A 15,330-nucleotide genomic window follows, 5' to 3' on the forward strand; every position below is an offset into this window, starting at 1 on the left:
CTCGCTGCCTCCCGCGGGAGGAGCCTTAAAGGGCCAGCACGGCCCGAGAGGCGGCGGCTGGGGAAACTGAGGCACGGGGCTGGGCCTGAGCGGTGGTGCAGCCCGGGCAATGCCTCAAGGATAGTGATGCCCGAAAAAGATTGGCTGGAAGTAAATAGACCGGTGTCTATGGAGCAGATATTTGTTTATTGCAGTGCTGGAGGTGAGGGGGATTTCTACATCTCGCCCACTCTTGTCAAGTGCTGTGGTTTATTTATACAGTAAGTATTCCTTGATGTTGCTATGTTATGTCATTATAGCATCATTGTAAACGTGCTGGAGGAAATTTACATAATGTTTTCTCCTGGTTATAAATAGTTCTATACTGTGCTTGTGCCTCCCCAGTTTAGGTGGTCTTGGGGGTCTTCAATGAAGGGTCAAGGTCTTCCTCACATCTGAACTTTTCAACTTTGTCTTCAGAGTATGTGGACTTACGGCATTCCTGAGTCCTGAATCTAACCTAAATTCTTCATTTTTTGGCTACTTGGCTTTTCATTTGTCAATTTCTCATTAGTGCATCCTCCTGCTTCCCTGTATATATATATACACACATATACTTGTTTGGTTTTGAGGTTATTCACCTGGCCAGTTTCCATTTATTTAAGCATTAAGCAGCTAGTTAACCATAAACTGGCTATTGCATCGTATAGAAAGTTATGATTCAGGTTATCTTGGTATCTTACACCTCAAGCCATATAAGCATCTTCTAACTTTGACCCAAGTTATATCGGCATCACCCTTCTCCACCTCTTTGGTTAAGACCTTACAGGAGAGGGGGGTGAAAAAAGCAAGTCCCCGTTTGATCACCAGCTGCTTCTTCAGCTTTGAAATGCTGTAAACACACCTTGGAGCTCCTCTGTCTTTGATAACACCACTCAGGCCATGGGAAATGTCTGAAGCAACAACATCTGCTCAAAACACCCGAGTTTTTACGGTGATTTTACACTTGAAGGATCTGTCATGCTCTTATTTATAATGCACTCTGATAAATGGAGATGATTTGTGCTAAGAAAATTGTAATTATTTAGAAAGTTATTATTGTAAAGCAATAAAGGGAATTGGTGTTACAAGGCAGATGGAGCCCCTAACAGATGTTACATGTTAAAAATAGGATACAGGATGTAATTTTGAGATAAGTGATGTCCCAAGACAAAATCGACCTTGAGATAGACAAAGTTGGAATGACTTTAGGCTTAGGGCCTGAAATTATGAAATGTGAGACCAATTAGTAGAATATAATGCTTACTTACATAACACAAAACTTAGTACACACATGCAACCTGTAAGGTTATCCAGGGAACAACCTTCATCCAAGGAACACCAAAAAGAAGACTGAAGCCCCCCTAGCAACAAGAGAGGCATGTCCATGAAGAATAGTGACATAAAATTTAAGAATCAGAAGTAGGAGGAAATTTACAGGAAACATTAAGGAATATGTATAAATATACAGTATATAAGTTTAGCTTGAATTGCTTTGTTTTGTATGTGAGGCAGGGTGAGAAGCCCTCTCTGTACCTCAGTCGGTTTTGCTTATGCTTTAATCATGCCTAATTACTGGCAAATTATATTCACATATATATATTTATATATATATATGTATTTATATATATCTATCTGAATATATGCACTAAATTGTACTTTTACTAAATTGTATTCCTTTTATACCAAATTTCTATTCAATCCACTAAATTGTATTCTTGTATTCAATTCACTCTTTCCTTTTTTTTTGTTATTAAATTGCTATTAACTCAATAGACCCAGTCATCTAATTTTAATTTCATTTATAACAACTCTGATACACAAAGTTTTGTCAATTTTATTTCCTTCATCATTCCATGGAGCCTTTTTGTTTTTTTTTTTCCAAACCTCTTTGAAAAAAAGAGTTTGTTCTTTTTTGCAATAATACTGAAATATCCACTTGAAAAGTCTCCCTCCCTGTGCCCATGTTCCCATGGACCAGGGGAAAAAGCTCCTCCCTGGTGCCATTATTCAGCACCTGGCAAATAATCAACATGCAATTATTTGCCCCTGTGCAAGCAGATTGCACATGCCTCACCCAAGGAGATGAAGTGGAAGGAGTGTCCTTACTCCATTCCCAGGACTGCAGGGAGATGGAAGCCTCTCTGCTCAGGTCTGTGTTTCCCCAAAGCAGCCAGCACAGTGATGGTTCCAAGTTTACAATTCCAGCCCTGTCATGTTCATATTTAGCAGAGAAACTGCTTTTAACATCAGCAAGATTGTTCATTGGGTAGCTTCTGGCAGGGAGCAACAGGAGCTCATGCCCTGAGATGACCCTTTGAGCTAGAATGCTCCTGGCTCACGGACAAGGGAGTGAAAGCACCTCGGAAAAATATTTTGAAAGCTGGTTTTGAAGCCCAAACATGCAAGATAATGAGAGTGGAGAATGAGATAGGAGAGCTAAAACAAAGGCATCGATCTTGTCTGTACAATCTTGCTGATTAACAGGCACCAATTTCACCCTAATCACTCTGAATTGCAGCTAGATTGGACACCAGGGGAATTTCCTGAAGCAGGGAAACCTCTCAAGGTTTGGGATCCCCTTATCTGAGCCTGACCCCGAGGTCTTTCTCTACCAAGGGCAAGAGATCCCTTACCCACACCAGATCTTTGGTAAGTGACTGAGAGCAGCTGAATTAGTACAAATGAAATACCACTGATTCATGGGGCTACTCAGTATTAATGATAAACTTTACATATATAAAGCACTGATTGGATCTGTCACTAAGCCTGGATCCAGCTGCACCCACACTTCTCCCTCAGGAGTTAGGAAGGGAGTCCATTCTGAACCTCAGGAGTCAAATGGAGGGTCTTTCTTAGCCTTTGTGCCTCCAAAACTCTTTGTGAATCACTTGATTTTAACTCAGTTTTCCTTTGTATGTTTCTTCCATGCAGTCAAACTTATTGCACTTTGGTAAATCACTGTTAAAACTATATTAAATTCCATCAAATTTATTGAACTTTGACAAATTATTCTTTTTGCTCAAAAAAACATTTCTGCTTCTCTCTTCAGAGTGAGGTGCATTCCACTCAGCCACAGAAGTTTTCTTTTACAGCAAAGAATAAAATAAATCGCAGCATGGAGGTAGAAGTTTATTTCTACAAGATCTACTGTACAAACTCTACAAACAGGCATCGTTTGTGCTCTTGCCTGAAAGGAATTCAGAGCACCTCCATTTTCCAGGGAAAAAAACCTCTTGAAAAACACAAACTTTTTACATTCAGAAATTCAAGTTTCTTGGATTTTAACACCTTCAAGACTCATGAAGCAACACAGACTTAAGTGGAAGCAGTGTGTTTCCTTCCACCCATCCCATTTCATCTCCTGGCTGGAAAACTTTACCCTCAAAGGAGTGCCTGATTGCAGAGAAGGTCCTGCCTGTCTCACAAAAATCCCAGTGCTTCCTATCTTCAGAGAGACTAATGCCAGACAGAGTTAAATATGGAAAGTTCTAATTTTAAAGCCCTTGCTATGTGTCACCTTCCAGACCCTCCAACAGGACCTTTATTTCAAACCATTGAAAACTCCAGATTTTCCATGATGATTATTAGAATTGAAGAGGGATGTTGTCACTTATCAAAATGACTCTCAAAAAGCATGGACCAAGTGTTCTTGCATTACTGGCTAGTGCATCATATGGGAAATATAAACAAGCCCTACAAAGACTTTACACAGTGTTGGGAAGGATGAGAATTGAACAGAAAAGTTTTATGGATGTTGTAATAAATGCGAATGATTCTTGCTAACTAAATTGTGAGGCATGTGCCATGAAGAACAGTGACATAAAATTAAAGAATCAGAAATAGGAGGAGATTTATGGGAAACATTAATAAATATGTATAAACATATAGTATGTAAGTTTTGTTTGAATTTACTTTGTTTTGTACCTGAGGTGGGGTGAGAAGCCCTCTCCATACCCCAGTCAGTTTTGCTTATGCATTAATCATGCTTAATTACTGGCAAATTACATATATAAATTGTGGGTTTTTGCTAAATTGTATTCTTTTACTAAATTGTATTTTCTTATACCAAATTATTATTCAATTCACTAAACTGTATTCATTTTTAATTAAACTGCTGTTAACTCAATAAATCTAGCTGTCAAATCCTAATTTCATTTATAACAATGTGAATGCTTAGCAGAAGGTTGTTTAGAAATGAAAGCAAGCTTTAATATATAAAAAGATATTTTTAGGGATAGTTGTTGCTGAGAGAACAAAGGTTTAGTCAAGTTGGAAGGTTTAGTTAGTTAGGAGGAGGTTTATGGCTGTAAGTCCAATAAGTCAAGTGGTCTTCAAAGCATGTTTGCAACCAAGTAAAAAAGCATAAGCAGATAAAGATGTTTTTTACCAAAGCAAAAAGAATTTTCCACTGCATAACAAGTTTTAAAGTTTAACATGAAATTGCTAACTCAGATGATTGGTTAGTCACTAACAGCATGGTAACTCTAGCAGTTTTGATAGGATATATGTAAATGTAAAGGTATAGTGTATGAAGCTGATTGGTTGTTATGTAATAATATGCACAGAAAGAGATTAATGCATTGTAACCTGAACCAAAGGGGCTTCAGGACACAGGGCTTGCCGAGAGCCAGCAGCTGTAGGCCAGCCCATGACCCCCTGCTGTAACCTAAGCTGTGGAATAAACAGCATTAGAAAGAAAAGCCAGCTGAAGTCCCCATCTCTTAAAACACACTAAGATACTTTTGGGTTTTTTTACATTAATTCAGTCCATTTACAAATAATCACTTTAGACACAGGGTTAAAAATATCTTACAAAACATGAGTACAACCTCCATCTTATTGCTTAATTTTCTTATTAAATGGTAGAAATTCTCCTTGGCAAAATAAAAATATGCATACATAAATATATAAACACACTGTTTTGTCTCAGTAATTCCAAATATTAATTACAACATTTTAAATTTTTTGTTTTGCTCAGCATGAAATGAACAGTAATGTACAAAAGTCCTTTTTCTCCAGAAGGGGTAGGAAAAATGTAAGTCTGCATCAAAAAGAAAATCAGTTGCTTTTAAGAATAAGACATCTGTTTAAAAAAAAAGCCAACTCAAAAGTTGTGCCGTTTTCATCAACACAGATGTCTTAAGACTTGATTATTAAAGAGATTTAAAAGCCAACTGAAAACCTTTTTCCAATCTCATGAATTTAAAAAAGAAAGTTCTTAAAACCAAGTTCATTCATAAAGGGAAAACAGCAGCTTTCAACTCCACAGAAAAAGTATTTTGAGACTTTTAAAAAGCAACTTGGATGCTTACATGAAAACTTCTAAAATCAGAGTTAAATTAAATAAAATGTTGCACAAAAGCTCTGTTTCAACTCCATCTTCAAGATGAAACAAGACACTCAGAGGTGCCTGTCCTGACTTTTCCCATTATCAGCTTGGGTACTTGCAGGTGGTGAGCTGTACCCACTTTCAACCAGACCCATTTGCAGTTAAATATGCAAATTAGGCATTTCTTTTAGGACAATCAATTAATCACTCTCTTCACTGGAGTCAAAAATGTCACTGAGTCGGAAAATCTGCTGCTGCTGACTGGCTACCGAATTGTCAAAACTATGGCATTTACCCTCTTCTTTCCTTAGTTTTTCTTCAAGTTCTGGGAGCTTCTTTTCATACAGATAGTCAATAATTTCTAGAGGGAAAAAAAAAAAAGTAGTTTTAATTGGATCTGCAGAGGAATAGCATCTCACAGACAGAAATTATGTTGTCAGTGTTAAATGCACAAAATGTCTGTACTGTTCTGATCACAGGGGATGCAGGGAGATCAGACATAACACAAACATGCAGAGAAATTTAAATGCACAGTCTTAAAACTTTTCAAGCCAAGATATTAAAAAGAACAGCTTCATAAGCACTTGCACAAAGAGGACATTGAAAGTTATAAAGAAAGCATTTAGTAAAGTATAAAGCCTAAGATTTTAGCCAATTAGGAAAAAAATGAACCAGAATATGTATCCTCTGAGATTCAAGCCAAAGCCTTAGGTACTCCATACAGTTGGCATACTGACCAGAAAAAGTCTTTCTCTTCCATAAAGGGACAGAGGACACTTTTAGCCTATAAAACTTTGCTTGAGCATAGGATCTAGGAACATCTCTGCAAAGAGAAGAGTTCAAAGAATTAGTGGTGCAAGGAACTATGACAAAGCTTGTTACTTTCCTGAGAGTGATACCAGTCAAACCCTAGCTTAGATTTAGGTAGAAAGGATAGGATTCAAATAATTAATCCATAATATCAAATCATAATTTTTCCTATTAGTTGATTAACACCTGCAAGCACAGATACACAACACTCCAGTATTTGGAATGTTATGGGTTTCAGATCTTGGCTTCCTACTCAGTGCTATTCTAGGACATTGAACTGTAATGTCTCCAGACTGAACATTTCTTCCAGTTGTAAAGGTATCAGAACTTTGATTCATCTGCTTTAACTATCCTTTGTGTATCCATAAAAAGAGGAAAAGGAAGCTTACCCAATAGCACTACTGAGTTCATCCCAGTTTACTTCACTGGCATCCTCTGCTTTTGTTTCATACAACCTGTGAATGTGAGACAGAAGCAGTTTGCAGGCAGAAATCAGGACATAATTCAGTGCTCCAAGCTCCCCCAGTCAGAAATTACAGGACATTTTGTCCAGGGAAATGATTGCAAAACATGTATCAAGCTGCAAGCAGGCTGTTCTCACCCTCCAAACTTTTATTAACACAAACAGTGGGAGATACAAAAACATCCCAGTGCTCAGAACTGTACCTTTTAATAAGATTGATCTTGGCCTTTAATCCATTGGTCCCTCTGTGCAACTGTTGCTGTCTGTTCAACTTGCTCATTAAAATTGAATTCCTTTGAAAACATAAAAAAGCAGGTTTCTATCATTTCAAGAAATTTCAAGCATCAAGATGCTGCTGCTGTCACAGAGAAGCAGTGTTCTGCAAGTGACAGGGGGGACTGAAAGGACACAGTCACCATTGGAAAGAATGGTCTTATTTTACTATAAATACTAAGGCAACAAAAAAGTAAAATGATACATTCCATAAAACTACACACTTGGCTTTAGCAACAAGCAAAAATAAGTAAGGGAATGCACTAATCATTACTATACATGAGAGAAAGGATAGTGATTGAGAAAGACATCACCAATTGCCTCAATATTTTACTATTACACAGATCCCGTCACTGGGGAGCCCTATTTCACACACAGGACATGAAGAACTCTTCCCAGCAATTGGTAAATCCTACACAAAGTGTGCCCAACCCTAGGTGAGGTCTCCAAATTCACCCTAGAAGTGTGTCCAGCTTTTATAGGCCCAAATCATCAAGTCAAATTGACTTGATAATACTTTTAGCACAGAAACACCAGGATCTGATATCACACTTCCCAACCAGCAGGGGCCAAGGCCTGGCCAGGCCCTAGGCATTAGCATGGGGGGTTTTCCCAAAAATACCCTACAAACAAGCTGCTATTCCTGTCAGTAGGGAAAGTTTCTTAAAATTATACATTTCTTGCAGACAACTACACAAGGTTACGTGAAAGTTTCTGAAGCAGCTAGTTTGGTGTTAAACAGCTGGCATAAGAGTCTCTATCATCTATTTTTAGCTAAGTAATACTGCTGGTGTTAGTCACAATGCTCAGGGTTCATCATGTAAGCCAACTCAGGCCTCAGCACACCAGGCAGAAATCAGGCTTTGCTATCACATCAAACAGAAAACTTGCTGCAGCTAGCAGAGTTATTTGTCTCAGACACATCTGCAATGCCTTTTCTATGCTCTACAATCTCTTACCTATCCTACCAAAGAATCATCATGGTACAAAACACAGGTTTTGCAGAATAAATACACCTCAGAACACATTTTACTATCTCAGTTTAGTCCAAGCCCTCACCATTTCTGTTTGCATTGTCTCCAATATCGACTTTCCACTCTGGTTTCAATCTCAGTCCATGGCAGTGACTGGTACAGTTTCTCACGGTCGATCCAGAGATCCACGTTTGACTGTTCCAGTGAGGAAACAGAACTTGGATTTTCTGTGTTCAGTTTTCTCCTCAGCACTTCCTTCACTGCACTCATTAACCTCTGGGTCTCCTCCTTTGTCCAAGCACCATAGTTGATAGCTAAAATTGAAAACCCACTAGGTTAAGGCATAATTTATCATAAATGATTAGGGGAAAAAAAAAGGAAAAAGAGCAAATGTTTCACTTTCCATGATTTTTATTTATAGTACCCATGTCCTAGAAACTCTTCTGCATACCAGACCGGAGAGTTCAGCCTGAACATTAAAGAACAGTCAGATCCCCAGTTTTTACCTTTCTAAACCTGGCTGCCAAATTCATTCTGCCCTCCTCATGAAATCTTTTTTAGATGTCTTTTCTGTTAATAGTTATACTTGTTCCACTTTTTTTCCCATTTTCTTTCAGAGCTCTTTCTTATCCTTTCCACATGAAAATGCAATCAGTGATGTGAAGAAGAGGACCACCAGAAATTAATTAATTAAAAATCCCATAGTTGAAGGACTTTGTTTAGCATACCTACATTGTACAGTTCAAATAATATTACACAAAATTAATTGTTTTTCATAAAATTACATACCTGACTTGATTTCAGAGAATTTCATAGCAACTGAGAGGTTAGAACGGGACATCAACTCAGAAATCTTCTTCCAATCATTGCCATGCAGAGCTTGATACTTCTTTAATTGTTCTTTTTCTTCCATAGTATACCTGGTTGGGGAAATGGGTACAGCTTCAGCTGTAAATTCAAACCATTTCAATCTCTTAAAAAGCTGTAACATCTGCAGGTGATCAATATTAATCATCCCTATCACTTCAAGTCACATTTTAGAATAGAGGAATCAATAAAGGAAAATGAACTATCAATTAAGTCACAGTAACTGGCACAAATGGGAGAGATGATCTTTACTTGAATCCATTTTTAGTTTACAAATAATCAACACAGACTGATGTTAGCATTCAGAAATACTTTTAAAGTATTCCATTACCTTCCTTTGTAATTATTTGGGTCAAACATCTTCCTTGCTCGATAATATACCAGTCTCCAGGGCCGGGGAATGCCCTCAGCTGGAAGGCAAAGGATCATTTTTAACAATCATTTCTCACAGTGGTGAGGCCAAAATGAAACAAACCCCAACAACCAACACCACACATATTCATCACTGTGCTGTCAACAACAGATTCTTTCCACTCACCAGTTACAAACTGCATGGACTGGCTATGCATTTGATCCAGGTGTGATTAAAATTTAACTGTCATGCTGAAAACTCCCATTAAAAGAGAGACATGAGACAGCCACCAGGCAGGAGGCTGAGGAGACACTGGGTGCTTCCAGACTGCTCCAACTGGGAAATGCAGGCACTGGGGGCACCCAGCAAAAGCCAAGTGAAGATCTCTGCTGAAGGGAAGATCCACAGAGATCAATCCCTGGAACACATGACCTTGGTTGGTTCATTGCTGGTCAGCAGTGCCCAGCAGAGGGGACTGCAAGGCACAGAACACTCATCAGACTTTCTGCCAAATCCTACCAGATCAGGAGCAAAGTCTCAGACTGGAATGAAAGTCACCATCAGGCAAATGCACTGATGCAGAGGGAAGGACTGTATGTCTGAAATAACCACAAATCTGTAGTTTGATCCCAGAATCCTGATCCATGACAGGCTGCCCTTTACTCTGCCTTGCCTGAGATGATGTCACTGAACAGACAGAATAAAGCTCCTGGTAGATTCCCATGTCTTGGAAAACTGACATGGTTCAATTTCTTCCACCCTACTCAGTCACCTGCCACCTATTTATGTGATCTAAGAACAGGTGACAATTTCAGACAGAACTTACCAATCACTCACAGCTGCCATTAGTAACCTCAATTATAGTTTAGCAAATAATGCACTTAAAGCCATAAAGCCCAAATGCAGGTCTAAACGTCTTTACTGGTCTTGACCATGTCTTAACTCTAAACTCTTCTTGTTTGAGACCAGATAATAGAAACAGTGGACTGTGCAGATTATCAACTACACCATGTCAGCAGGTCCTTCTTTTACCAAATTTAGCAACATCCCTACTTGTCAATAAAAATTATTTTACAAAATACGCCACAATATCACCAGTTTGTAGAATGCAACATTCAGCTGTCTGAGGATGAACTTAAATACTCACAGATTTTTTCACAAAAATTATGTTTTATTTTCAGGTGATGGATGGTGTCTTTATCTTCTGGATATCTCGAGGTAAACAAAAGTTTTTCAGCACTGTCCACTCCAGTAAGTGATAAGAACTCTTCAACATTTTTCCGGATTTGTTTATTTTCCTTCTGGGTAAATCTGCCAAACTTGACAGCAATACCTAAAATACAGAAATATTAAAAAAAGCCAAGTCAAACCCCAAGTACCATCTCTTGCACATCTCAGGTTTTAGCTCAGGTATCAACAAATTCAGAGGGGAAAAGAGAAAACTGAAAGAGAAAAACCAGCTGGGAATCAGTAATTAACACACAAGTTCTGACTGAAATTTGCCATTGTGGAAGCAGATGCTACAAAACAGAGAAACAGAAAATATGTCAATGGAATGAAGTGAACCAAACTCTGTGGGTGCCACAGACACAACACAAGAAACTTTTCCCTCTGTCCAAACATTAGCACAGCTGCACAGTCCCTCCTTGCTGCAAAAGGATTTCAGAGAGCTCACCCTGTTTTTTAAACTCCTTAAACCTTGTCAGGTCTCTTCCAGACATTTTCTTGATTGAACTGTCTGATATATTCTTCACATGAGGAATAAACTCTTCCAGTTCTTGTCTTGCAGTATCCAAATCCATGAATGAAGTTCTGGCAGGGTCCAGGCCTTCTTCACCATCCACACTGACCTCATCAGAGGCTGCCAATTCAGCAAAAGAATTGTCTTGCTGCTTCTGCTTCTTCTTTTTATATGATGAGGCTTTTGGTGTCCTGGTATTGAAAAACAAAGCATAAAATAAAATACACCACTAGAATGCGAAACCAGAGATTACCATTGAAAGAATAAACATATTCATTGATTACAGAACAAAAAATGCTTCACACACCCACTGCCTTGCATTTCTAACCTTTTAACATAATTTAATAATTGTAATTTATTACCAAGTTTCTATACTTACAGTAATCAAGGAGCTTTCTGAAGTGAAAATCCACAGAACTCTCACACTTCTTCATAATGAAAAAGTATCTCTTGCTACAACTGGCACAGATCTTTTCCATCTGTGTCTTATTAATGCTCCTTTTTTGTGTTCTAGACACTGTAAAGGCATCAAGAACTACTTACACCAGCATTTATTTGCACAGAACATTCAATTGTTTAGCTGACCTTACTAGCTGCTTGGTTAAAATGCACATGTGGACAATAAATATCAAGTTTAACAAATGTAATCCTTTTCTTATTTCCCCACTTTTCTTTTTTTTTTAGATGTGAATTGTTTGCACATAAATTATTTCCATAGCTACAGTTTTTAAAGAAGAGAAAAGAGACTACACTGAAGTATTCTTAGAAATTATTATAAATAAAATAAATAAAAATTATTTGGGGAGTGGAAGAAGGAAAAAAACCCCAGAAACAAAACCTGAACTTACGTCACATCAGAGTCTGAAGAGCTTCCTTCCTCGACAAAAGTGCTGCTCTTATATGCCTTTTTAGCACGTACTGGAGTCTTTTTAGCTCTATCAGCTGCTTTACTGGGTGTAGAAAAATCAGCAGGGAGCTCCATAGAGACCTCACTGATGGCAGAAGCAGCATCACAGCCTCCATCCTCATCTGAAGGCCACCCCCTGTCCTGCTCTAAGGGCGGCTGCTCAGCTGCTCCATCCGTGTCCTCCTGCACATCCTGGGCACTGCCCTCTCTCCTCTTCTTCTTCTTTTTGGGTTTCTCTTTGTGGCCCTTGCTGTGCTCCTCAGAGGGAGACAGCTCACACACCTCATCCACTTCAGGCTGCTTTTCTTTCTTTTTCTTCTTGGGTTTTTTAGAAGGAGCAAAATCAGCAGCACCCTCCTGGCAGTCCTGATTCCCAGGAACACAGGTGACATCGCTGAGCTCATCAGCGCTGTCCTGACCCATCCTCTTCCTCTTCTTCCTCGGCGAATCAGCTGTTCCAGTCCCATTGCTGATTTCATGTTCCACAGTCCCAAAGTAATTCTCTATCAAAGCCTGCTGCTTCTCATCCTTTTTCTTCAGTTTCTTCTTTTTCCTGTCCTCCACTGCTGAATCTTCAAAGAGCACTTGGGATGCGTGGCCAAGCTCCGGATCTTCCACAATTTCAGCATTTTTGTGTTTGTTGTTGGAATCATTGTGTTTCCTCTTCTTTTTCTTGACAAAATCCTGGACTTCAAAATAATCTGAATGTGCTTTGCCTTTCATTATTTTCCCTCTTAAGTAAAAGAGAGGAGTTTTATTGAAGTGTTGTCATTTATACACCTTTTTTTTTAAAAACAACACCCCCCCTCCAAAAAAAAAACCCAACAAAAAGCATAAAACCCACCCAAAACCTTAACAATTAAAAACTCAAATTTGTCTTAGACTCTTACTTTTTAATCCAGTTAGTTTTGTAAAGTACCTAGGAAAAGCTGATGCCTTCTTCGTCAAACAGATGTGCATCACAGCTTCCCCCAGCCTTCCTACAACAAAAAATATTTTAATAAATTTAATAACTATTAGCTTTGATTTTGAATTCCTAAGCAACGTCTGACTCTTGTGTTCAATTCAGCTTTCAGCAGCGAAATAGCAGCAAGCTAAAAGCAACAAAGAAATACGAGGCTCATCAGCACTAAACCCAAAATTCTCTCATTAGAAGCTCCTGACGGGCCGAGCTCAGCCATGCCGGCTCTGTCCAAGGACAGGGCAATTCCTGCAGAATTCAGTCACACAGAGCAAGCAAGAAGCATTTTTAGCACATTTTCTACATCCAGCACATAAAAACCGCTCAGTCCGCAACACCCCGGTCACGTCTGAAACTCGCGCCCTTGAATTTCGCATCCCCAGGGCAGTTCGCACCGCCGGCCGGCCCGAGCATCCCCTCCCCGGCACCGAGGGGAACGAGCGGCCTCGAAGGCTCTGCGGATCTCAAAGCACAGCTCGCCCCTAGGCCCAGATACCGAGGAACCCCGGCTGAGCACGCGTATGCGGCCGGGCCGGATCACGTCGCTCCGGGGCTACCGAGGGAAACTCGCAGCGCACGCACAGACCTCTCGGCGGTCCCGGGGTGTGAGGAACCCGCAGCCCCTCACGGAGCCTCCTCACGGAGCGTCCACGCCGCCCCCGCCCCGCCGGGCCTCCCGCTACCTCCACGCGGTGTCACCCCCTGCTGCCGCCCCCCCCGCACCCCGCCCCCGGCTCATCCGTTCCCCCGGCGGAAGCGGCCCCAGCCGGACCCGTGAGAGCGGCGCACCGCCTGTTGCCTGGAGACGGACGCCGCGCGCGCCGCGAGTTCGGTGGGAGAACCTCGGCACCGGGGCCGTCCAGAGACCCCCGGGATCGGGACCGGGACCGTTGAGAGAGCTCCGGAACCGGGACAGCCGAGACCCTCCCCCTCCCGGCACCAGGACAAGGACTGGGACTGCCGGGAGACCCCCGGCCCGGGAGCGGCCCCCCGCGCCATGGCGGGCTGCAGAGCGGGGCCCCGGCGGCGGCCGATGAGCTTGGCCGAGGCGGGCCCGGGCACGGAGAACGAGCGGCTGGGGTTGGTCCGGCTCAGCATGCTGCGGAACCCGCTCATCATCAAGGTGAGCCCCGCGATCCCCGTTCCGTGCCCCCCGGGCCCTGCCCTCCCATCCCACAGCCAACTCCTGTTAAAACCAGGCGGTTAAAACCAGGTTTCCCCACACACACACCTCAACACTGATTTATATGACAAGGAAATTGTGTTTTCCTGCTGCTCCTTCACAAGCATGGCCGTGTTTTAAACAGCCGGCGGTCCCCAGCCGGTGATGGGTACACAGCAGGATGGGTTCCCCCTGCGAGGCTTTTCCCAAGCCGTAAGTGCCGAGGTTTGGGAAGCACTCGGGGACAGGGACCGAGATGTTACTGGGGCTTCTCTCCACCCCCAGACACCGCAGAGGGGTCCCGGGGAGAGGCTCACACAAACTGGATCCACCTAAATTGGAAATCCACCGTTGGAAAGGGGTTGCCCAGGGAGGTTTGGAGTCACCATTGCTGGAGTCGTCCAAGGAACGCCTGGACGCCGCTGTTAGCGCTCTAGTCTGGGTGACAAGGCTGGACTCTATGATTTTGGAGGTCTTTTCTACCCTAGGTGATTCTGTGGTTCTGTAATTAGCATTTTTAGACCTGCTGTGAAGATTCTGGTCCCTTCCCAAACTCCTGGCGCTTCTCAATTTGTTAATTCCACTCCTATCGCTGCCCCGGCTGAACCCGGGTGTGGCTCGCAAAGTTTTCAGCACCTCGCTTCGGTCGGTTCCTCCTCCTGAGCACCCACACCCCCAGCCAGTCACGCTTCAACCCCTCCTCTCCCCGAGCAGCAGCTGAAGTGCAGCTCTGGTCCCCTGGATGGCACTCTCGGAACAGCTTCGTGCCCCAGCCGGCAGCGAGCCCCGAGCTGGGAGCGCTCGGAGCGGCTGCTCTTCCCCCCTCCCCTGCCGAGGCAGCCGCTCCTGCTCCCAAGCCTTATTTCCCCCCTTAAACCGTGGCTCTCCAGCCGGAGTTCGGCTCTTCGGCTCCCTCAGTACCGGGAGGCTTGAAAATCGGCTGTAAAATTTGGGAATTTGGAGTGTCACTGGAAATTTGAGACTTTGTGGTGTTGAGTTCTTTTGTTTTCTTATGAAATTCTAAAAATCTGAGGAATTTTGTCGGGCATAGGGAAAAAAGTGTCAGAAGGCAAAAGAGGCTTTCCTTGTTCAAATTCACAGCTTCTACTTTCTTTCTTTTATCTGGATCCCCTAAGTTTGATGGGAAGGATAACTCTTGCAGACCATCCTGGCACTGGGAGTTCTGAGCAATTTTAAATCGTGGGATGTTTTAATAAATTAAGACACAATCTGGATTTCTGCAGTCTGGCCTGGTGAAACTAAACTTTGAGGAAATTTTGGAAGAAAAAGTAGTGTTCAGTTTTCTGGACGATTTCTGTTTTCTCAAGGCTTCCTTGCAGGAGGGTGTCTGCTGGTAGGTGAGGAGATTTGCATCCCTCCCATGCAATCCTTGAGCATGGAGTAAGTGGGGTGTTAACAGGGATGCTTTTACTCTTAGAATCGGTAGTAATTTCACTTCATGGTAGGTTC

At 41.9% G+C, this 15,330-nt stretch overlaps 2 protein-coding genes and 1 long non-coding RNA gene across 6 annotated transcripts in view; 2 read left to right on the forward strand and 1 right to left on the reverse strand.

Moving 5' to 3' along the window:
• Nucleotides 1-4,151, forward strand: LOC147649707 (uncharacterized). Its single transcript, XR_015278118.1, has 3 exons — nucleotides 1-260; nucleotides 2,540-2,670; nucleotides 3,071-4,151. It is a non-coding gene; the product is annotated as an uncharacterized LOC147649707 (long non-coding RNA).
• On the reverse strand, nucleotides 3,138-13,417 carry TTF1 (transcription termination factor 1). Of its 4 annotated transcripts, none has more exons than XM_086857872.1 (12): nucleotides 13,195-13,417; nucleotides 12,628-12,717; nucleotides 11,679-12,470; nucleotides 10,765-11,021; nucleotides 10,237-10,422; nucleotides 9,069-9,147; nucleotides 8,660-8,790; nucleotides 7,956-8,184; nucleotides 6,827-6,916; nucleotides 6,550-6,615; nucleotides 6,088-6,173; nucleotides 3,138-5,711 (listed from the first exon to the last, which is right to left on the reverse strand). In XM_086857872.1, exons 3-12 carry the CDS (start codon nucleotides 12,458-12,460, stop codon nucleotides 5,551-5,553), a joined length of 2,067 nt encoding a protein of 688 aa, XP_086713998.1. In that variant the 5' UTR covers nucleotides 12,461-12,470; nucleotides 12,628-12,717; nucleotides 13,195-13,417; the 3' UTR covers nucleotides 3,138-5,550. The 4 variants fall into 4 exon arrangements, with proteins under 4 accessions (XP_086713998.1, XP_086713995.1, XP_086713997.1 ...); XM_086857869.1 differs by having other exon boundaries at nucleotides 12,657-12,717; nucleotides 13,285-13,413; XM_086857871.1 differs by having other exon boundaries at nucleotides 13,285-13,412.
• Nucleotides 13,393-15,330, forward strand: part of CFAP77 (cilia and flagella associated protein 77) — a 56,932-nt gene continuing 54,994 nt past the window's right edge. Inside the window, exon 1 of the mRNA XM_023938236.2 lies at nucleotides 13,393-13,821. Within this exon, the coding sequence (XP_023794004.2) occupies nucleotides 13,696-13,821 (126 nt within the window). The 5' untranslated portion in view covers nucleotides 13,393-13,695. The remainder of the gene's footprint in view (nucleotides 13,822-15,330) is intronic.

The sequence above is a fragment of the Cyanistes caeruleus genome, chromosome 20, assembly GCF_971803275.1.
Source record: "Cyanistes caeruleus chromosome 20, bCyaCae1.hap1.1, whole genome shotgun sequence".
NCBI lineage: Eukaryota > Metazoa > Chordata > Aves > Passeriformes > Paridae > Cyanistes > Cyanistes caeruleus.

Coding starts and splice junctions, on each gene's coding strand:
- TTF1 (XM_086857869.1), bottom strand. CDS start 12,697: ATGCACATCTGTTTGACGAAGAAGGCATCAGCTTTTCCTAG. Junction 8,791..9,068: donor CCAAATAATTACAAAGGAAG/GTAATGGAATAC, acceptor TTCCCCAACCAG/GTATACTATGGAAGAAAAAG. Junction 6,917..7,955: donor AGACAATGCAAACAGAAATG/GTGAGGGCTTGG, acceptor ATGTTTTCAAAG/GAATTCAATTTTAATGAGCA.